Source organism: Pterocles gutturalis, unplaced genomic scaffold (genome assembly GCF_000699245.1).
Source record: "Pterocles gutturalis isolate BGI_N339 unplaced genomic scaffold, ASM69924v1 scaffold29747, whole genome shotgun sequence".
In the NCBI taxonomy this organism is placed as follows: domain Eukaryota; kingdom Metazoa; phylum Chordata; class Aves; order Pterocliformes; family Pteroclidae; genus Pterocles; species Pterocles gutturalis.
The window spans coordinates 32,268-57,059 of record NW_010116414.1 but is presented as its reverse complement, the minus strand read 5'-3'; the positions used below and the strand labels follow the sequence as shown (position 1 = coordinate 57,059).

The window sequence follows — 24,792 nt, the reverse complement described above, 5'->3', positions numbered from 1 at the left end:
AAAATGAAGAGTTCTTTCACACTCCATGTTTTCTTTTTTTGGACAATATATTCCTATCTTCTTCCCACCCCCCAAATCCAACTCATTAATTAGGCTCACTTTTCTGCATAGTTATTTCTAAATTCATCTGATTTTACTGAATTACTAGCTAATGGAGAAATACTGGAAACAGGTTATCTAACAGAAATCACACAAAATGACTAATCACCTCTGTTAATATAAGAGACCAAACCAGTTAGTACTACCTATTGCTTTGAACTGACACTCCCTATCCTTCAGGAACACATGGACACAACACACACAGACAAATAAACTCATCCTGTGTTATCTGCTACATATGGCAGCCAAATTGTGTTTAATGTTACTTTAAAATAAAACCAACCTTGCTGCTTCCATCCACATCATACACAACTACTGCACTTCATAGACAGACACCTCCAAAGAATATTTGTAATGGGAAAGGGAAAGGGACTCAACATACAAATTACAGAAGCCAAAGCATAACAATGTTGCAACTTAGGATATTTTGCTGTTTGGAACATTCTTTTGTAGTAAAGGGCAAACATACAAAGCAGCAGGATTAGTTTTCCATCCCCAAGCTAAATGCCCAAGAATTTACCTCTGACAACCTCTTCCACAGACTCTGTAGTCGTGGTGGTAGTGGTTGCAATACTAGTAGTTCTTTCAGCTGCCTCCTCATATTCTTCCTCTGTCTCTTCTTCAATTTCATCACCATCATCATCGTCGTCATCAGCATCTTCATCTTCCACAACAGTTAGCTCCTCATCTTCCTCTGCTTGTTCTTCTACTACCTTATCATCGCTAAATGAAGAAAATAATGATGTGTCAGCAAAAAATGATTTCAAGATAACAAGAGAGAACATTTTATTCAGAAACACTGTAATGATAAGAAGTTACCTGTTTCTCCATCTCCCTCCCCTTTAAATAAAAAAAGAAAGAATCACGGACTCCGGAAAATCCCAACGAGTAAGAAATCAGAAATGCTAAAAACCCAAAAAAAGTCAACATTAGTAATGCACTGAGAAAACTAGCAGGATGCCAGGCTGGAGTTCCTCCTTTTGCACAGGGATGGAAAAAGAATTCCCATCAGCAATACCATATTTTGACAGCTGAATAACACTCCACATGTGCTTGCTACATGCTGCTGTCATATCAATTTTTATTTTGAAAGAAGCTCAACTTAGTTCAAAATGTGCTCAGCTCATGCATATGGAAACAAGAGAGTTCCTCAGGACTTTTTCACCTGGGAGACACCTTACTCAGAAGCATGCTGTGGACTAACTTGCATGCCGTTCCGAGAGGACTACCAAGTATTGAACTGACCTGGAATTGTCTCCACTGACTACTGAGCTTTTTGTTCTGTTGTTAAAGTAGTGTTGTGAATGGAAAAGCCAGTTCTACACGAATTGCACACAGAGCTGTCTGTTTTCACAAAGAACAGGATGGAGACAGTAGACACACGATGCTTCAACTCATGTTTTCCTGACTGTTGATAGTTTTTGTCTTTAAGGTTTTATCTCCTGGCACCTGAAAGCAGACAGTGGCTCGCCTTTCAGGATCTAAAACCTGGAGAAGGAGAGGACCCAGTTTCTGTTTTCTGTGTGACAGCAGCATTGATGGGAGAGGTGAAAGCCACACAGTTTTTCCCATGAGGCTGCTGTGTCAGCCAATGCACGCAGCCATTCAGCCTGGCAAGCTCTGCTCAGATGCTCTGTACTACCAACACTGCTGTACAGCTGATCCGTAAGGGCCTCCATAAAAGACCAGTGGTATCAATGTGTACGAGGACAGCAACACAAGCACCCCTGCGCTCACAAAGAAACCCCAAACTATTGAGGTCAACATTGCTATCCATCATAGTGCTTTAAATACATATAGCTGTCTAAAATCCTCAGGATTTGATCAGTCTTGGACAACAGGAGGGAATACTGCAATTGACTATAAATGCATTTAGTGGCTTAATATATCAAGAATTTTCTGAGATCACTCTTAATTCTAAATGATACACAGGCAACAGGCCAAAAAACGTATGCTCAGCTTTTGAAAGGCTTCCTAACTCAGTCAGCAGCTGTGGCAAGGTCTCAGGTCTGTTAATCTGATCTTCTACTTGAAATTCACTACTAATGAGTAAATGACCTTTAAGTATTCAAATATGCAGTGACTTTTTGTCACCTTCATAAACAAGTGGTTTTGCATCTTTTTCATGGCATCGCATGTGCTTAGCCTTTTTTTTTGAAGTTACCAACTTCTCTCCTTCACCTCATTTCAGAGACCGAGTCTGTAATATTTCATTTCATAATAGGTTGTCTATTACAATTTTGGAAGTGAACTCAGAGCAAAAAGGAGGACAGTATGATCTTTCTTAATAGGGTATTAAGAAGAAGTTAAAATTCATTTATAAAAATCTTGTATGCCACAAGCCTGACTCTACTAGGAGAAAGTTAAGTCTCTATACAAACAAGAATGGATCTCCTGTTCCTTTCTTCCCAAAATATTTGGTCTCCAGAAGTGCACGGGAGACTTGCTACTGTAATGAAGCTTTCAAGCACAGACAGGTTATACAAATGGAGGTGGTAAGAGCTTACTTGTAGAGGAGTCTGAATAAGGGATGACCTGTTTCCATTCAGATGGGAGAATGACTGAAAAAGGGGCACAAAAGCACTGTCTTCTCTTAATTTCTTGATTTCAAAGAACTGGCTTAGAAATTTCACGATCTCCATCATGTGGTTTTCCCCTGCCATTCTCATTTCAGTATGACCAAAATTTTCTACTTTGTCTTTGGTAACTCCTTTCTGAACAATAGATTTCTTCTATTCTTATTCCACCTTTTTATGAGCAAGAAATAAATGCTCCATGTACACCACCACCTTTCAACTGTAAGACTGAGGTGGACTGATAAGTCTAGTATCTGTTTCTGATCTCCAGGTTAAGGGGCTTCTAGTCTTGGCTAGCTACAAACATTTAAACTACGCATGCTGAGTACAAGACACACAGATTTTGATCAAGAGCATCAGATACCATATGCCCTTCAACATTAAAGAAAGCTGCTCTCTGTCTTTCTCTCACCTAAGCTACAAACACAGCATGCTTTAAAAAAAGTGCAATTATTTATCCTCTTCCTGTCACATGAATCATCACTCTCAGATATTGGCAAACTCATAAAGCTAAAAAAAGGACAACAAAAACAACTTAATGAAAAAAACAAAAGTAAGTCAATTAGTCACATGGAAAGCCACTTCAAAAATAATTTGTATGCACGCATCCAATATCCATCTGTTTTTAGCTACACAAAAGCCATCAACTCAGCTATGTCAGTTGACAGCATTTTGCTTGGAAACTCAGCATCAAGGCCAAGCTGTTTTCCTTTTTTTTTTTTTCCTTCTTTTTTTTCCCCCTTTTTTTTTTAGGGGGTGTGATGGCAAAGAGGGCAGGCTGAAAGAAGACAATTTTCTGTGTATATTGGTTGGCTATGCCCACAATTACAGTGGGCCCTCGTTTCCTCTCCAGTAACTCACCAGAAGTAAATGCTTAAGCGTAGCACTCACCTGCATCCCCTTTATGACTTGCTGCTTGCTGAAGAACTAGACATCTGAGAAGGTAAAAAAAGCCAAAGCGATGGAAGAGTACAACAGTTTACGGGATCAGGCTCCTGAAAATATTCTAAAATGCTTGCACAAAAATGTACTGGAATATTCCTTTTACTATTTTGATCACTACTAGAAAAATCATATTTCTGGCAGCAACATATTCTGCAAGACTCAATCACAAGGGTAGTATTTCACAGGATTATCTTTTATTGCAAGTTTTAAGAAAAATATTTTTCATGAAAACAGAAGTGGTTCTGCCTTAGATTTAGACACTTAAATGGAAGCAAAAGCTTTGCTATATACTTACAGCATTAAGATGCCTGAAATTGGGCTTTAGAAGGTCACTTCTGTGTTTAACAGGTTTTAAAAATTCTCATTGTACTCATGAACTCTCATTTTCAAGGGTGAAGCTACACTGGGCTTCTAAAGAAGCACTCCATGCTTTGTCTGAAAGTAACTTTTTTTCCCAGCTGTCTGTGTTTGTTTTTAAATACAAAGATGGATTAGTCTCTGTTAGTACTGTCTTCCAATGAGAATGGGACGGGGAGATGAAGTGCTTTACATTCTCTTAACAAGTTTCTTCTTGCATGAAGCCAAACACCAGAAACTAACTGGACTGGTGTTATTCTGATGGTTTAACCATGCTCAGTGATACCACACAGTACCACAGACCAAACAGCACGAATACACAACAGCCACAGATGTATCCTAGCAAGCCCTAACAGTAACAACAGCAACAGCTTCACATGAGGTATCAAGGCTACCCACCAAGTCACTCACTCCTAAGAGTCAACCACAGTAACCACGCTCAGCAGCACAAACAGAAGAAGACCACATCTTCTAAAGACGCTGTGGTTATGGCAGACATGAGAAAATCAAGAATGCCAAGCAGTCCCTCAGCAGCGCTCCTCAGGGGCCCAGGGCCATGAGGAAGAGGGGGTCCTCCCATACTTGTCAGTCATCAGGGGACTCTGAGCCGTATGCTTGAAGATGCAGGTTTTGTACAAACAATGCTACACCTCAATGTGCTTCTGTTGCAAACAAAAAGAGCAGGCGGACTTCACATATTTTTAGTATTAGCAAAGGTACTGCCTCTTGTAAGAAACAGGAAAAAAATATGCTTGGTTTTGTTTCCTTGCATTTAACCACTGTTATCATCCTGGCCCTTCTTCAAAGAGCATGCATGCAAGAGGGACAACAGAGGACAACAGAGATGGGAAGGAAGTGATACTACAACATTAGGAATAAAGCATCAACTTTTCAAATGAGGGCAAAACCCTCTCTGCTGCACAGGCTGCAGAGCTCCAGCTCTCCCTATCATGCTAAATGCTCTGGTACCACTTCACATTTCTCAATTAGCACCACCACGGTGCTGTTTCCTAGACAGCGTGCCTGCACACCTTTCATCACAGCCATCAGTTTAAATCTACCATTTTCAAACAAATGTTTACTAGTAAATGAATGTGGATACTGATACTTTTCTCAGAAGTCTTGGACTTTCATTTCATATACGTGGCAGGTGTGCTTACTTCCTAGTATTATTATTGCATTTTAAAACCTTCTTCAGTAAACAAGTATGACTCAGTCTTGTTTCTCCTGGAACCACGATACCTTGACAGTTTTTTCTGAATATTCTCTTGATACCGTCACAGTCAGGGTTTTATTAGCACCACAGACTGCAGCGTCTCATTTATAAGAAATCACTGACATTTTGTCTTAGTTTAGCAGTGCCAGTGACAGAATTTTTCAAAGACTGCTCAAAAAAATTACTTGATACACTGACAGGCTCACAGATTTGTAAAGCCATATTATCATCATCTGAATTTAACAGCTCAGTAGTAAACAACAGAGGTAAATTGTTAGGCTTGAACGCAGTCATGAAAATATTTGCAAAGCCCACTCCCAACATAAGTATATTTCAATCTCCTGTCAGTGGAGACTTCTGGCAAGCAGGGCTGGCATTTTCCTTTCATGGTGGACACAGAGGTCATCATGGCTTTGAACCTTCGGCTTCAACCTCGCCACATACGGATTATTCAAATCCATTCCCCCACCTTGGAATTAAGGCTTCCCTCAAGCATCTAATGAGAACACTGGGTCATTAATACAAATCACCCATGCTCCTGTGTGGTGACACAGGTTGTTTGAAGTTTGATGGTTTCAGCACTACTTCCAATGCTACAGATACACCGTGGTTTCAGGCAGCCCAAGAAGTAATTGGTTCCATCGACTCTAACAGAAACATACTGACCATTTGAACAGGCATATTTCTTGGTTTTAAAGCACATACCACTGTACAGCTCCTGCTAGTACGCACATAAGTGCATTGTTACAAAGCAACGTTTAAACCATGGATCTGTAATGTTGTGCTAGTTTTGTCTGGGACAGAGTTAATTCTCTTCACAGTAGTTGGTAAGGGGCTGTGTTTTGGATTTGTGGTGGAAACAGTGTTGATAACACAGCGATGTTCTCCCTCTTGCTGAGCAGTGCTTACGCAGAGCCAAGGTCTTTTCTGCTTCTCACCCCACCCCACCAGGAGCAGGCTGGGGGTGCACAAGAAGCTGGGAGAGGACACAGGTGGGACAGCTGACTCCAGCTGACCAAAGGGATATTCCATACTATAGGATGTCATGCTCAGTGTATAAAGTTCGTGGAAGAAGAAGGAAGGGGATGATGTTCAGAGTGATGGTATTTGTCTTCCCAAGTCACCGTTACAGATGATGGAGCCCTGCTTTCCTGGGGATGGCTGAACACCTGCCTGCCCATGGGAAGCAATGCATGAATTCCTTGTTTTGCTTTGCTCGTATGCATGCCTTTTGCTTTAAAACTGTTTTTATCTCAACCCATGAGCTTTCCCACTTTTACTCTTCTGACTCTCTCCCCCATCCCAAGCGGGGGGAATGAAGGGTGTCTGGGTGGTGCTCAGCTATCAGCTGGAGCTAAACCATGACAAATGTCTATCTAATAACTTCCTTTTCTCAATCCATCACTGCAGTAAGAGCTGGCACTGATGTATTATTCACTTCACTCAGAAGCGTGCACTGTACTGTTACTTTGTGAAGATAAAACTGAAGGAAAAGTAAAGGAAAGTGAAGGAAAGTGAACTATGCTACACCTCTTGCTGTTTAAGAAGAAAATGTTAATAAATGAAAGTTTACTTTCTGTATTCCAATAACCTGCAACAGGGACAGAGGCAAAACACAGATGACAAGAACAATGAGTTTTCCTTCTAACAGTGTTTCAGAACTCACAGTGCCACACCACAAGCTATGTTTTAAGAAGAGGTTTCTGTCTGCAACTATTAATTTCAGACAAAAAAACGTGGCAAAATGTTCAATTTAGGATAACAAATAACTATGTTCTAATTACCGGTTTTGGGAAGTGGCTCATGTTTGTCTGCAATAAGCGCTCATCCATTTTGATGTACTTAAACCATGATTTTGCCAAGTAACTTCAACAAAATCATATATTCCAACAGAGGGTGTAAAAGAATGAAAAGGTGTTCAAGGCAGATGCTTTAATGTCTGGAAAGATTAGTGTTCACTACCCTTCGCAACTATATTTTACTGCAAATAGATTCCATCTGGACTGTGGTTTTTACCAGCCACCAAGCCTGAGCAAATAGCTGGGGAAAACCTAATTCCTGGAGAGGAACTGGATCAGCAGTAGCAACAAGGTGCTGCCTGCCTACAGAGAGCAAGACCATAAATGTTGGCTCTAGACAGTTATGGGAATTAATACAGGAGAAACAATTGCTTCACGTAACTGGAAGTCTGTGCTCTTTCAGCCTCACAGGCCAAGCTGACAGTAATTTATGCAGCCGCAACCTTTACTACTGCCAGTGCCATCATCCCAGTTTCCAGCATCTTGTGCTTCAGGTTCCCAAAAGCACAAGAACTCCCACTCCCCTATGGCCTCTACAGCTCCATCAAACGACCTTCAGGAAGCATGTGATGGGACTGGATTATCATGTATTCAGCCTAGGTCTGGCTTTGCTTCCCCCAGAAGATTAACAATGAGGAGATACATATTTACCCCCATGTATAGGAAAGCTCCAGCACACACAAGGTTCTTGAACTGTGGCAGTGGAAATGGAAAGATCCAACTGTGAACCTCTACATGCCATACAGGATTAATGCCTTAAAACAAAACGCAAAATAGAAACACAAAGCAAATTACAAGCGTGGGCCACATACTTGTAATCCAAAGAATAAGATGAGTGCATTTGAGATGACCCAGTTACCAGGCTTTTGATTAAAAGCAAATCAGAACGCTAACAGGCAAGGAACCAAATTCCTTCTCAACTAACCTGCACATCGGAGGCCTGGGTATTTTCCACCTTTTCTTCCAAACACTGCATGCTAAAAAACTACTTCTGACTGAAGGAAGAGATTTCTCAGGAACCAGGTTAGATCCCAGCAAAGCACTCCTCTGCATAGTGCTGCTAATTAAGCACGTGAGTCAACACAGGAACTACTTAAAGCTGAAAGCTCAGCCAACAGCACACTTTGGCACATGAGCACTCACCTCCCTGAACCTTCTGTTATTTAATTTTGGCTTTGGTACACTAGCTGACTTACAGATTGAGTATACTAACTATGTCAAACTGAGTATTCGGGTAGTAAATTTAAACAAAAACTACCAAAGTCATTTTGCATTGGGTAGAAGAGAGGAAAGGAAGTCAAAACCAAGTGTGAAATGAATATTTCAACATTCACCTTTAAAGTCTAGGAAGTAGGGAGTTATACCGAAAAGGTTTGTTTTCCTGAAGTATGGGGGGGTGGGATCAGACAGCAGGGCAAGAATTAAACTGCACTGCAGTTGTGAGATTAGGCACAGAGCCAGGAAAGAAAAGGGTTATGCCAGACCTCTAGTCCACATAACTGATCTTTTAAATGGTTTACTGGCATCAAAGTCTGGAAAATGGCAGTGATTTAAAGAATTGAAATTCTGACCCACAAGGTACCTCAGTAATAATGTTTCTGGTCTGTCTGCTAAGTGACCACAAAAGAATAAAAATGCTTAAACACTGCCTTGGCTATTTTCATTAGGGTTGGATTATACTAGGTTAGTAAATCAGGCATCTCACAACAAGAAGAAATAATATGATATTCGGACACATATAAACGAGTTGCACTAAAAATCTTTAATTTTTATATAGAACATTTTGGGTTTTTTTGTAAAAACCAAACAGGCATTCCTTGCCCTATTGCCTCTGACAGATAGATTTATCTTTTCCCCATAAGTAAACAAGTCAGTATACTTTATACCATAGAAATTTCTCTCTGCAATTGACCTGCTTAAAAAGGCGGGTGTATGAGGTAGCGTGTAAAATTTGATCTCATGCATTCACAGAAGGTACCCGTTGACTGATATGCAAGAATACTTTTTCAAAACTGACACAGTTTTCTCTCTGAAACAAAGCCTTTGCTGGTGTTACTGTTCTGACAGTTTTCTGTGGAAGATGGAGGATTCAGCAAGAAATATGCCATTTTTAGAGAAGGACAGAATAATAATATATTTAACCAATATTCCTTCTCACTTCATTTTTGCTAAAGAGAATTTCAAAAACTGGAAAAGTAAACATATCTGTAAACACACAAAATTGTGCTCTGTGAGACTGATGGCACTGAATAAATATTAAATTTAAAATCCTGACATTAGAAATGCATTTAGACTGAATGTGGTAGAAGAGGGCTGAGTGAAGGTCGCCAGGGCAGCCCTACTTCAGCCAGCTTAAGAATCATCAGAAAAATCTGGATCTGTTACAACACGTTTGTTTCCACAAAACTTCTGCTGTACTCAGAACGGACTATTCAGTGTCTCTTTGTCTAACCTGCTATCCTACAGCTTATCTGAGGCAGACAATGTGAACTCTGTAGGAAACCAAGTACTTGCCCTGTTTGTGGATTTCATCATCTTGGTACCCTAACACAATAACAGGGTAAAATTGGAAGAGTAACTTTGTTTTATAATTGTGAAAGCAAATAAAAAAAAAACACAAAACACAACAGAACCATGTAATAACTCTGGATGTTCAATTTAAGAGGTGAAAAACATTTTTCAGAGAATGTGCCATCTTAAACTTTTTAAATACAGCTGCTACCACCTGCAGCTGCAAGAGGCCAGGACTTTTGCAGAGCAGATTATCTCCACTCATGGGGCCAGAAGAAAAAGGGACACTTTTCATACCAAGCTTTCTACAGCGACCACAGTATGCCAATCCTAATAGCAGACTTTCGTGGCAGAAGCAAGCAGAGATCTAGTTCTCCAGGTCAACATTTTCTCCAGGTCAACATTTTACTGTTTTAACCTTTTCTTCTTCACTAAGGTCACAATGTGAATGTTATTTTTTTCACCTGCAGTGATCAAAATAGAGATCTCATGTGAAGAAATGGCTTGTCATTATGTAACCAAAGCCAAAATATTTGCATTCCAGATTAGAAACCTCTTCTGTGAGGGAAAAAAAAAACAAAAAACAAACAAACAACACATTTTTGCTATTTCATCCATGTATTTGAAAAGTAGCCTTTGTTAGAAGGCAAAGGAAAAAAATTACTTACTACAGAAAATGCTTTACTACACTGTGCTCTTAATAGCACAGCCTGTCAAGACGTGGAATTCTTAAATTTCCATAAACCACCCCAATGTTGAGCTCTTATTTCTAGTACAGACCACAAAAACTACTGTTAATATATCACTGGAAGGTAAAACACAGCAGGAACTGCAAGATAACTTTATGGAGGGATATCTAGCTATGCATCCACTGGCACACAGTACATGTTGAAAAACCCAGCTGTCAACTTCTCACTTCCAATTTTTTTCATGTATTATAAACAGCACAGCGTGTGAAATGGGGTGGTATACACCATGATGTCACATGAACTTCTCAGAACATCAGAAGGGTTTCTTGATTTGATTACTACACGAATATATAGAACATTACGAAAGGAACCTTTCTCTCCCACATTTCAGTCATCACAAGTCATTACAAGTGACAAAACTTTTGCATATAAAATTTTTTGCCTGTTACGTAAGGAAAACACTGCAGCCAATAGCTCTGTTTTGTGAGGTCAAAAAATGTAACCCTTCTCTGCAAGTCAACCTCCTCCTAAATGTGCAAGCTTGATGCCATTAACCTCCTGAAACAAGCCCAACATTCATTGAAGTCATATAGGTAGCCTGCAGAGCTAGCAAACGGGGTCATGAAAGACTATCTTCTGCTCATCACTTCCTCAATTAAATTAATTCTCTCCATCCATAGCCTCATCCATCACTTCAGTTAATGCTTTATACTCAAATGGTGATTGGATTTGCCTGCTCAGCATCGCTGTAATTACCTCTCAAAGCAATGCACTGTTTCGTCAATTCCATTCTAACTTTACTTGTCCTAAGGAGAAACCCAACACTTACCAGTCTTTCTAGAGTCATTAATGCTCTGGTGTTTCTGTGCTTTCTGAATTTTATTTTAACAATCTCCACATTTAAAAGGAAAAAAATTGTTTTTAAAAATATATATAATGAACTACCCAAATACGAGCCCACGTGCGAGACAAACACAATCAATGTCAGAATGTGAGACACATAATATGCTAATATCATATTAAATATGCAAATAGGACAAAATACTTCTAGAGTTATTCAACATAAAGCAGTAACAGTATGCCTACAATTTGGTGATGATTAGTTTAATTTGTAAAGAAAAGCAATTAGGTTTTCTCATTAAAATACTGAAAAAAACACAGCAGTTCCTAGATAAGCTGTACCATTAATAATGTTTTAGAACAGGCATAAAGCAATTTTTCTATTTCAGTTTCTAACAGTTTACTACAAAAATCAATATTCGAACTTTTGACCAATCATCTGAAATACTATATTGCAAAAATCAGAACACCTTCCACACTATTTCCCCAAATGAATTCACTTTCTCTAAAATACCAATTCAGTGATGGACAGTTCATGTAGTGCAAAATTCACCTATTTCAATAATTGGGGTTAACCTATACTGATGGCAAACTTCAGAAGAGAGGACAAAGGCAAGAAAAACTAAACAAGTTTGTAACTCCTAACATTCATTTTAGGGGACTGACTCGCAATTAGGAACAATTTGTGTTAGGAGAGCTGATGAGAACACTGCCTCTGGCTGCACCCCTCTTTGCTCTCATGTCATGGACTGAGCTTCCCACTGAGCAGACCCTGAACCACTGCAATAGGCATTACCACTGCTGGCACAAGGTTCAGTTTTCCTTACATTTTCAGGGGTATAAACAGCCTACAGCTCAGTTTGCACAGCATGGAAAAAGGGAAATATTTTTATCCATCGAAATGCAAATCATTTCCTGCTTCTAAGTCAGAAACTGCAGTACAGGCCCTTTATCCAGCTTCACGCCTGGTTCAGCTTTACTAGGTCAAATGCTTGGGGAGTAGGGGGTGGGTTTTTTTTAATGTTTTGTTTTTTAAAAGAAACATTTAAGAGACTCCCACTGGAGCATTTCTCACTGAAATTTTAGAAACTGACTTCCAATTTAAAGAAAAAGCCTATATCAACAAGAACTTGTTTGTTTCAACATGAGTGACAAGATGGCTTGAAAACAGATGAATACTCAACTGAGACAGAATGTTAATTTTCTTTTTCCTCCAGCAAGCGTGTTTCCAATGAAGAATTTAGACTTGGCACCTTCCTCCTTCTTGATCAATAATACTTCTTCAGCTTTAGAATAGAAAAAACTTCAACAGTACTCCAGATATCCCATTTCTACATTCTTAAGTCAAATCTTTTGAGCTCAGAGCTGGACTTTCAATTAAGCCTCAGATTTTTGACTCAATGCTGCAAGCAACCTGATCTAGTGGAAGGTGTCCCTACCCATGGCAGGCAGGTTGGAACTAGATGTCTTTAAGGTGCCTTGCAACTCAAACCATTCTACGATTTGGTGATTCTAAGACAACATTTAACAGTAAGAATGCTGCCTGCCCCTCTACTCTGCTCTGATGAGAACACACCTGGAATAATATTGTGTCCAGCTCTGGAGCCCTCAGCACAGGAAGGACGTGGACCTGTTGGAGTGGGTCCAGAGGAGGGCCATGAAAATGATCAAAGGCCTGGAACACCTACCCTATGCAGAGAGGCTGAGAGAGTTGGGGTTGTTCAGCCTGGAGAAGAGAAGACAACCCCAAGGAGATCCAATTGCAGCCTTTCAGTACCTAAAGGGGGCTTATAAGAAAGATGGGGATAAACTTTAACTGGGCCTGTAACAATAGGTAATGGTTTTAAACTAAAAGAGAAGAGGTTTAAACCAGATATAAGGAAGAAATATTTTACGCTTAGGGTGGTGAAACACTGGAACAGGTTGCCCAGGGAGGTGGTAGATGCTCCGTCCCTGGAAACATTCAAGGTCAGGTTGGATGGGGGTCTGGGAAATCTGATCTAGTGGAAGATGTCCCTGCTTACTGCAGGGACAGACGGGGCCCATGGTCCCTTCCAACTCAAACTATTCTATGATTCTATGAATAATGGGAAAGAAGATGGAGGGGGGGAAAAATGGTCAGGAAACAGTGTCATTACATACTAGGTACAACTATGAAGAAACAGATAGAAATTAAAGAATTTAAGAAGTAGAAAAAAATCTTGGAAAGATCTGCCCTCCCTCCCCCATGATTTCTTCATCAGCAACACTCCATATTCAGATGCTGTTCAGGGCCTGACTCTCCTCAGCCATGCAGCACTTCCCCATCGCATGGGGACTCTGACAGCCCAGGGTCCCCACAGCTGCAGCAAGGGTTTACTTCAGATGTCTATAGCTGGCCTCCCTGCAGCCATACTTAAATGAAGGATACCCAGCTGCTGACAGCCAACGCCAAATGTATGTTTGAAAGCCTGTCCATTAAGGCTCACTGGGGATGCAACACAAACTTCTCTTTGAAATGGGAGGAGGCAATGCGTATGAACACCCTGACAATTTTTTTTCTCCATGTTCAAGCTGTGTTTGTTTCTTCCAGCTGTAGTTCAAATGCCAAAGAGACTAAAGCATCCATCAGAGCAATGCAGCTTTCACCTGCATTCTCAATTAAAACATAACAGCTTCCCAACTCTTGCCTGCATTAAATCTCCCATTACTCTAGCATGCAGAGACCCAAACAAAGGGACTTCACCAGTAGCTAGTCAAAGCTACACTTGCAAAAGGAAAGAGAATTTCCCAAGTATTGAAATGACCAAACCCCATTAAATTTGACTTTTAAAATTCTTACACTGATTCTTGTATACTACTAAGTTTAGTTACTTATGTGTCACTATTTAGACTTCGGCATTTTTCACAAACATGTGCGGCAGGCAGACATCCCAACTGCCTGTCTGCCTACTTTGTGTCAAGGCAGTAGGGTGATGTAACAGGAGGACTCTGTGTTGTTAGATCAGGTCAGAACATTACATGACTGTGGCCAATTTAACCACACCTTGTGACAGCCTGATTTAATAACAACACTCTGGGGAATTTCCATTTTAACTGATTTGATGCTGAGGTTAACTTGCAGACATTTCTGAATGGAAGACACTAGGTAAAACATACCTTGACATCTTTGTACCACTTAAGTCATATATAAAAACATAAAAAGAACTGGAAAACAAAAGAAATTAAATGTACACTTCCTCCATGTCAAGTGAGGATCTCTAACAAATTACTCAGCAAAGCAATTCTGTCAGGCCCCTGCAACTCCTCTTCTCCAAATGCTAGAACAAGACTGATAATTAAAAGCACAGGGTCTCAGGGTCTCACCTAGAAACAATTCAACATAACAGGCACATACACAATGCTACTTTTGCCATTAGAAAAATTTCACAAGTTTTAAAAGGCTTTCAGGATTTCTTGGATTAGAGTTGGAGGAGGCACTTAGGAAAAAAGGCACTTTTTCCAGATACCACTGATAAAAAAACCTCTTCTTTATGGAGTCAAAAATTATACAGCACTTTACTTTTTTTGCAGCATATGGGAGATGAGCGATCATCCTTAAGCTCTGTCTCATACTGGGCTGCAAAACCAGAGAACAACATGATTACCATGCCATATAGCACAAATTTGTTTTACTTCACAGATGCCTAATTATCAGCACAAAGTGGACTGCACCCTTTTGGATTACTTACTGTAGTAAAAAACCCTGCAGTATTAACTCTCTTAACACCAAGTATGAACAAACGGTAAAACTTGGCTTGGCAGAAGTTTATGAGAAACTGTAAACCAAACCCTTATAAAATACACTACTCCCTACAATGCAACATTTACAACACTACCAATCATTACATCAGCCTGAACATACATTTATACAACAAACAGACAAAACTAATTTGGCCTAACCTGCTGAAGGAAAAACAATGAGAAATGAAATCTCCTATTTTGGACCTTGAAAAATATATTCAGATTGTCTAGAAAAATTAGACTTGGCTGAAGTTAAGGCACTATCTTCTGCTCTGGAGCCATGGGACTTAAAGCTTTCTATATAACCCTCAACAGTGAGGATTACTGTGCCTCCGTTTCCCTATTGTGAAAGAAGGAAAGTGACAGCAGCCTGTTTCCCCCGTGGGAAGGAATGCCTGAGGGGTCTCATTCACAGTGATGGGAAGATGAGGAGAGGCACATGTGAGACAGATGTAGGCAGAGAAAATCTGGTAGTTTCCAGCTTGGTCATCACTCCTAAAGACGTTCAACCTTGGACAACAAGGACATCAAAGCTCCAGCAAGTGCTCAGGTACAGGCAGGACAGCCATGAGGCTAAGCTGAGTCTCAAGGGCAGCCAGAGTTTGCAGGTCACTTGAATGAGCTGTAGCTATGCAGGGAGAGCTCTGCAGATGTACTGAAAGCCAGCACCTGCATGCGTCTGTCCCTCAGGCAGTCTTCAAGGTAAATTTTAATTAAAGGTGTGGGTAACAGAAAGGAACACCACGGCTGAAAAATGCTCGTGACCTCTTAGTCAAGAGTTACATGCTATTTCAGGATGAGCACGACATGATGCAATTTCAAAAGTACGGGCAGGTACCGCCTCTTGGCCTCATGAACAAAAAGGGGGTATATCACACCCATCACCAAAATACACCCTCCCTCTTGTCCCCAAGTACTGCCAACAACCCACACCACAAAGCAAGCCACTTCCTTTTACGCCCAGAACCAGGTGGTGGTCGGATGTCAGGTAGGAAGAATGTCTGTCTCCGACAGCACCACAGCCCAAGCTGCCTCCATGTGCTCTCTGATGGCACGGATACAACGTGCTGCTGAGCTTTGCTTTCTCTTGTGCAGAAGGAAAAACCACGACAAACAAAACAGGAAAATGCAGTCCTTCAGAGTTAACTATTTGGGGTAAAAAAAAAAGGCAGTCTGAAAAAGGGTGTTTACAAAATGAAGGGCTATAATGCGGTTTCCTCTAAATACTCAGAAACATAAATGTAAATATTTTAAAATTTAGACATGAATAGTATGATATATAAAGTTACTTTAAAATGTAGTTACATCACCTACATTTGCTGGATTCTGCTTTGTCATGACAGGAGTTTTGAGAAATGAGGATATAATAATTTGCTTTTCGGGTTGGCACCTCTGCCTCAAACATGTCACCTTCACTTGCGCTGGGGCGTCTTAAAGCAGCCACAGCCCTTCTGAAGGCCCACGCACCGAGGCACGCGGCAGTCGCTGTGCAGCCGCCCACTGACAGGTGTGTGTGTATGCCCCACATTTCCCGGTGTCGTTGCACAGAGATGGGAGCTTGAAGCAGCCAGCCTGCAGGTTCTGCTCCCCAGGAAGGGTACTGGGCACGGGCAGGAGAAGAGACAAACCCACAGCTATTGACAAGAAGGCTCCACAGCCAGATGTGGGAAACAAGGGATATGAAATCCTGCAGCAGGTGTCATTTACAGCAGTCTGGTTTCTGCTTAGGTGTGAGGAGTGGGTTATGTTCTACCTGGACCACCTGGCGACTCAATACCAAAGATACTGAGCTATGCATGGCAAAAGCATCTAAAAGGCCTTATTTGTACAACAGAACCAACCCCAGATCTTAAACAAACCAACAAAAACCAGAAGAGTGAGCAATTACTTAAGTACTCATGTGGTATTGGCAACTAATTTTAGTCAGAAATTGTGACTTTTGAGCAGAAATGTGTAAAAAAGTTGACCCAGTAACTGCTGCAACAGGAACGCTGTGGAATTCCCCCCACAAACCCGTGGCAGAGTAATGGCACAAACTCCTTCTCCTAAAGGACCAGCTCCTATCTTCTGATTTGCATATATTTGCATGAACAGAAGTTTTTTCCAGTACTTGTAGCAGCAGCCACAAAAACAACCAGGAAAGCAAACACAGGAATTCCCCAGAATGACTGAGCGTCCCCCCTTGAAACAAAGAGCATGTCTCTCAGGATTTGGAGTGCACCCTGTGTGTATTAAAAGCAGTCAGCTGGAAGACACCAACAACTTGCCCTCACTTGATCTGACCCAAGTAAAAGCTACCACAATTCCTGAGTGAGGAAAACACTTCGATGGATACTTTGCTCAAATGATTAGCTAACAGCACACCCCCTCCCTGCCCAGAGAGAGGCTCCACGGAGAACCCAAGCCTCCTCTGGCAGAGGGCTTTGCTTCAGAGCTGCTGAGCAGAGCCGGGTTGGCACTAACCGGTGCACGAGCTACCAGCACCTCCTCCTCCCTTCATGCAGTGTCACACTGAGGATGTACTTACACACAAAGGGATTTTAAACTCTTTGGAAGGCTTCAAGATGAAGCAAACATTGTCAGTGTGAGATCACCCATATAAGGTGAAAAAACTTAATTAAAACTCAAGTGAGCACTTCAAACAGAAGTGCTTTAATAGCAGAGAATATTGGGAGTTTGGCATTAAGAAAGCATCCCCCTGCTTTTCACTGCATTTTCTCCTCCTTCCTCCCTCACAGTCAGGTTAGGACTAAGGCATACATATATTTACACACACACAAAAATATATATGTATGAATATACACACACACTAAATTTGAACTACCAGCTACTGCTGCATGAGAAATGAGTAATTCATATATATAAACACTGTAAATTTCTCAAGTATTTCTGGCTCCAGTATACACAGTTTAAATGCAGTTGGGAAGCTGAAGAGGCAGCAAGAAATATGAGTGAGTCAGTGTAAAAGAACTACAAATTGCTTGGCTCTTCATCTGCAGTTGAAGTACGAGTGCCCCATAAAAGGATCTTTTCAATTTCCTTTTGCATGCACTTCTGTGGGAGGGGAGGGGGGGAAAAAAAAAAATCAGTATTTGCAGAAATTGATTCAAATGCAATTACAGCTTCTATTCCTAAAGGATAGAAAATTTATGAAGTTATTCTTGAGCTCATCTCTTCAGATATTAAACTGCTTTATGCTCTAAAAGGGACTAGAATAGTAAATTAAAAGTTCAGTGACAAACATGAAAAAGACAGAAATAAATGAGATATCTGTCTTACAAATAAAACTAACCTATATACACCCCTGTGAGCTCTCTTATTTAAAATATTTTAGGAATCTTTGATTGTATATATTTAATAACAGTTTTATATCTATGTATTTTATATATAGAGATACATAATAAATATGATATATAGATAAGACAGGTAATAGGTATATAAGATAGACCTATGTATCTATGTTTGTGTGTGTGTACATATACATATGATGGAAAAAAAAAAAAGCAAATTTGTCTCAATTAGAGCAGGGTCTGACCTCATTTCTTACTCTAAAATAACATATTCCCATCAAAATCTAAGCTAAATATGTAGAAGTGACACAGCAACACTCCAAAGGCTGGTTCACAAATCCCACTGAAAGGGTTGTAAACTGTAACACTTTGACAGCTGTTGGAAGTACCAGATAGGAATAAGCCTGAAGGTGTCAAGGTGGAAGATGCAGTGGTGCTTGATGCAGGTTTCTTGCATCAAACAGTTTTGACCATCCACTCCCATTTGTGGAAGAAAACAGGAAATTACAATGGGGAAATATTTATTTCAATTAAACTTATTCCATTATTCACAAAGAACTCTTTGCTGCAACACTTACTAATGCTTTGTCAGGAAAGATTTAGACGCCCACCATGACATGGTTTCTAATTTTTCATTGTCTTCATGCGATCTCTCTGCACCAAATTACAGCAATTTAATCTCTGTCCTTCATCTCTATATTGTTCCTGAACTTGCTTCCATCTGGACTTTTTAAAAGTCCAAACGTAATGCAATTCACAACTATTAACTTTCTGCATTATTCACTTAATTCGGTCCCTCTTTACTTTCTCCTTGAAACCAACTGTAATCTGCCCCAAATTTTGGATTTTGTATCTTATTTGTAAAAGATGCAGTATCACCACCTAAGTGGAAACACTGCATTAGCACAGTATGAAGTCTAGGGAGCTCTAACAGAATTTGAATGTAGAGCTTAGTTTTATGAAGAAAGCTATCTTAAAGAGTTGTTTGAATTCAGTTACAAGGACGTAAAGTACTCTGACCTCACAACTGCTGTCAAATGCTCAAGAGAGTGATATGAAAAGGTTTAGACAGCACCAGAACACGCAGTTACAACACAGTTGTAACCCGTATTTGGCTCAGCACTAGCCTTCATGCACAGGGGATGTTAAAGGGTAAAGACAAGAGTGGTATTTTCCCATCCGCCACTGTCTTGCAAAGGAAACCTACATACTCCACCTTAACAGATGTGTATTAATGAACCTGTCAAAGGCTAGACATTAAAACAGATTTTCTTTTATATCACATTTAGAAAGTAATTGTCAGCAGAAAAATATTCTTACAGTAATAATGATGCCCAGCTAATGCCTATTATGAAGACATTTCAAGTCCTCCAACAGTTATGTTGGCCGAGTATCTGCTGCAGTACCCCAACTGCACACGAAGCATCTTAAGAGTACAGTATTTATCATTTAGTTGTCAAGAAGCATGTATTTAAGCATTTTTGTTATAAATACAGAAATACTTCTAATTGGAAAAAAGATGACAGCAGAGTAACTATATTAACAATAAGCTTTTCTGTAGAAAGTTAAAAATAAAAGAGTAGAACACCGATGTTTTCAACCATTCTAGCTGCAATTTCACTTATAAGGAGCACTTCCTCACGCTGAGATCTTTTAGACAGATTTTTGGCATCTTTAATAAGATGATAATAACAACTTGAAGGGTAGAAAGTCACTCGTACCTTCCATCTGCATAGTCTGCATCTGCACCTCCCCACCAGACATCTGAATCATCATCTTCGGCATCAGCTGAATCAAGATTGTCGCTTTCCTCTGCTAATGGGCAGCAAACAAACTCCACACCACGAAACTTGTCGATTCCACAGGGCAGCAGCATGCCATAGTCGTGTAGATTCATACTCTTCTCACTACATGACTACAGATAATAGAAAGAGAACAGCAACAACACTGTCATGAAGGAGGCTGGAAAAAATGTCACAGACCTCGAGAAAATCTAAGGGGCTGCATGCTGCCTTAGGATGTTGAAGCTGGTGAACTGCATGATCTCTGAATTTTGAAACACAATTTAGAGTGCTCACTACCTGTGCCTTCACTACCTGCACTGCAGGTAGCTCCCTACCTGTGTCTGCATGACCACTGTAAGCAACAAGCTCTCCCCTCCTCTGCCCTTTAGTCTTTTTCAGTATAGAAAGACTTGTCTCCTCCCACATACTTGACAATTCTCTATCTTCTTGCCTAAAATCCTCACAGGTTCTGCCTCATAAACAGAAAACCTGAAGACAGAACGATAATCGATGCATTAATCCTGATCCCCATGTTTTAATGCTATTAAAGAGTTCGTTGCAAGACAGATTAACGTTTAAAATATCTGAGGTACTGGAACCACACTGTATCTGGTCTGACACGACTGCCAGTACAGTACCTTCTAGCCTTGTTTGGAAAACAGTCATGCATAATTATACCTTCAAGACACAGTGATGTAGGACAGAAAGATACAGTGATGCAGGAAAAGTGAAAAAAGGAAAATAGTTCAATGGGGCACAGTGATGTTCTCCTAGGCTATGCCATTCCAAGTTTGCAAGTACTTAAAATGGACTAGAATATGCCTGCATGAAGGTTGGTGCTTTAAATGCTTCATTTGGGGGGCAACAGTATGATTCAAGCAAGAACAGAAAATTTGAAAAGCTGCTAAGCACATTTCCATTTTGATCTCCAGAAGGTGGGATAACATATAAACTCAGAGGTTCCACACAAGATAGCAGACAGAAATCTTCTTGAAGCTTACCTCAGTTTTTATTCCTACAACCCCTCTACGTAAGGACAAAGGTGTCCAAAAGGCATCAGCAATTATAACGGTAGACTTATTTCTGTTTTCTGTAAAGCACTGGTAGATTGTAAAAACTCTGTGCTTGACTTAAATGTCTTATCATCTCTCCCACCTTTTTATGCTAAATTTCACATAATGCATTCTCTGAAGCATGTTTGATCTCTGTGAAGCACCTAGCATACCAATATCCATATTGAGGACAATGATAAAGGCAAAGCCTAGGCATTAGTGATCAATCTTTAGTTCCAGAGGAGCACTAACGCAGGAGGCCAGAGGAGGCAGAAAACATGGTGGTTATGTGAGTCAATGTGGGGTGGAAAGCAGTGCTGTGAAACAGGGTCAATATTCAAAGGTCAACATTAAATATCCAGTATCAGACTCTGATGTGCCCAGCAGAGTGACTCCTATTTCCTACCTTATAAAGCAGAACAAAAAGCCATTCACTCACGCTTTTTGTTTTCCAAGTCACTGCTATATTTAAACATCCTCAGAAGACTGACACAACTTCAAAGAAGGAACACAGGAAATTTTGACAGATGAATATACCTCTTTAGCAACAGTATGCCAGTGCAGATGAGTTTCACACACATCCATCCTTTCCTGGTGAAGGAACTTGCATTTGTCTGGTACCAGAAGGGCATCACTCACAAACTCGCCCACTGAAAGGAAAAAAAAAAAAAAGCAGCAAAATTGTTAGATGTTAGGTTTGCTTCCAGTACTGCACCCTTTTAAACTTTTAGCTTGGCATAGGGCAACTTTTGTGAATGAGTGGCAGGCTCTGTTTGCAAAGAATGGAATAATTTCTAAATGGTGCCTCCAATATCATCTTCTTTAAACTTTCAGTCTGAAAGTAGCTCCTGTCTTTGTTCTCAGAGATTTATTAGATTACAAAAACTTTAGTGCAATATTCTAACTTCCATATACCCAGTGTGAAACTTGCAAGAACCATCGAAGACGCATGTAGTGCAACACAAAGTCAGGAGCTCGTGGATCCAGTTCCTGGAAGGGGAATGAAGGGAAGAACACTTACATTTTGCACTTGCACAGCAGGAGAGAGAGGGTTTGAAGTGTTTTGAAATACTTAGTTTTTCCACACAAAACAAATTGACACCAACACATTGTTTCAAACAATTTGAGAGTATTTCTGCTGAATTACAGCACTAACTGCAACACAGTCCACAGTTATTTTTGCTGACGCAGCCTCATTTCACCAGCCAGATGAATTTGGGTTAGCCCAGAAGGTTGATGAGCAGCAACTAGAGCTCATCAGCCAGCAAACAAGATGATTCATGGATCACCTAAGTATCTGGTCAGATGGAAGTGGGGAAAAAAGGCTTTTAACCAAGGACATAAGTGACCAAAGAGACTGCACTGCCTTCAGCAGTAAGACAAAAATTTACATGTTAATGAAACAAACAATGCTCACAGCTTCAGTACTAATTAATAAGAAGAAACTCAGCTGACATGATTAGACTAAAATCACTGTAATGCTGTGCAATTCTGACATTTCAATTAAATAATCCCCAAACCCCCCGATATTTTTTTTAAAAGAAAAATTACAGAATATTTTTGAGAAGTCGATAACACTGAACAGACAGCGGATTGTGAAAGCACATGATTCAGCTGGCATAAATCTTCAGCTCCCTTAAGCGCATTGTCTGAAACCTCCAAAAAACTACAACTTGCACGTGTTAAATGAACAAACCAAGGTAGCCCAGTGGCTGCACGGATGTAAAAACATGTTAATTAATCAACGTGAGATGACTAGAAGTTTACTGTCCAGTAGAGGGTCATCTCAGGGAGCTGAAGTGGCCCTTGAGTATTACAATTAAAAAGCCAGTTTTGAAAATAATCAACACCCAATGCATTTGGGGGAAAGCAGAGTTCAGCAAATAGATGTATATACCTTTGCTAATCACCAAGATGTGTATTTCACATGAATTTCCTTGCTATTTTTCAGTGCTTTTGACCTGAAGCCTTTAAAAGCCAGTCAGTTTACTAGAAAAAAAAAGGATTTTGTTGTCTTTATCCTTCAGTGATATACTCTAATGCCTGCAAACTGTTAACAGAAATGCCTTCTAGAGGTGTCCAAAATAAAACTGCAAAAGTAAGCCTTTAAAACACTTTCTGGTAACCCAAAACACAAAATCTGCAGCTTCTGTTAACAGTCTCTGCTCCCAGTAGCATCACTCTCAAATCCTGCACTGAAATTTGAATATATTTGTGCCTTGTCCTTAGCTGTACCTGCCTTTGTAGGGGACCATCCTGGCACCTACCCACAGTCCCTCATTTCATAAGTAAATGCTAATGCTTCAATTTAGCAAGTACCCCAACATAATGCAAACATACGGGTGTTTTGCTGAAGACTCACAGCATATGTCGACTTTGCTCTGCTAAGACATATGACTTCATACAGAACTGCAGTTATACTTCGCTGGCTGTTCAAACATGCAAAACATTCAGAGTAGTCTTTATGGCAAACATTTCTATAAAAATGAAAAAAAAAAATCCTGGAGTGCATTTTACTCTGTCAAACTAGATCCAATTTCAGAAGCAATGCACACAAGTACGGGTGCAAGCTTGCGTCATCTGACTGCTGATTTGCACAGGCACATGAATTCAAATACAAATATACCCGATAAACCCTGCATGAAGCTATTTCATTCACCTTAACAGCCTATAATATAATCAGAATATTGTGTGCACAAAGTTCAAAGGCAATTAATGGTACACCTTGCTGCTCAAAAAAATAAGCCTACATCATTTCAGCAAAAGTAACGGATACGATGTACCACTGAGTTACAGCCACCAAACGTAAGACGGAAAGCTATACATCCACAGCTCTGGGCAATGCAGCCTGGGCTGCAGTGTCATTAACAGTATGCATGAATATGCAATTAAAGTAAAAAAACCCTAATATTAAAGTGTCTGATTGTATCAACTAACTCATATCAATACATTAAAGAAATACTAGACATTTGGCATAATTGAAAGTATGCTATTCCATTTGACTTTTATACATAAAATGTGCATCTGCTTTATAAAATCAAATTCCTTGAAAATAAGGTAACAGCATCCTCACGCTAATGCAAATTCTCATTTAAAGTGGGGCTCCATTTTGCAAGCAATTGATGAATCTCACAGAAAGAAACAATCCCTTGGAACAAGCTCCCCTCTGGTTTTCAAAAGGAAGGAAGGAGCTGGGGAGGAGCATAGTTTTTTAATGTAACACTCCTTCATTATATAGAATTATAATGAATTATTTAGGGATGTGAAAATATGGGCAATAGCAATCACTTACGACTTTGCATGTGATTCCTTTTGCCTTCAATTCAACTTCTTATTACAAATAAAATTTAGTTCTGCCCATTATTTACATATACACAGAACTCACACCTAGAAACTTTTTTCATTCATTGTAGTTACTACTGAAGTTTAAGTGCAGAGCTTTAAACTTTAGTAGTAGTTTTGTTGTTATTGCTTTAAATAAATTAATGTTCAAGTGGCAGTTTGATGAACTAAATTGAGTTCACTTGGCAACTGCAACATTTATTTTGCCTGGCCTAGTCTAATAGAAACACAAATCCATCAGAAAGAACCACTTCAAACACTTGTGGCTAGCAGACAAGCTTCTACCTGTATCACTCCAGGACACATTTATCTTCAATGCTGCTGAACTATAAGACTAGGTTTCTTTGCTTTTTTGAACAAGTAACCCACAGACTGCACAGGGGAAACAAGCACATGCGAAGGGAGAGCAATCCTGTGCCTCCTGAGAGGGGGGGGGGCAACATGCACAGGTCCTAAAAATAAGCAAAAATTGTAATACTACTTCTGTTTGCCAGCACAAGCCATGACTGAGGGAGCTGTGCATTAGTACT

General features: G+C 40.0%; 1 protein-coding gene across 1 annotated transcript; it reads right to left on the bottom strand.

The window, feature by feature from the left end:
* Positions 1-619: 619 nt before the first annotated feature.
* LOC104463255 (amyloid beta A4 protein-like) lies at positions 620-21,910 on the bottom strand (the record flags this gene model as incomplete). The annotated part of the gene is made up of 4 exons (XM_010075503.1): positions 620-822; positions 19,806-19,999; positions 21,458-21,570; positions 21,826-21,910. Coding segments are annotated over 4 exons (595 nt in total), but the record flags the coding sequence as incomplete, so codon positions are not given.
* Between the last annotated feature and the right edge of the window lie 2,882 nt (positions 21,911-24,792).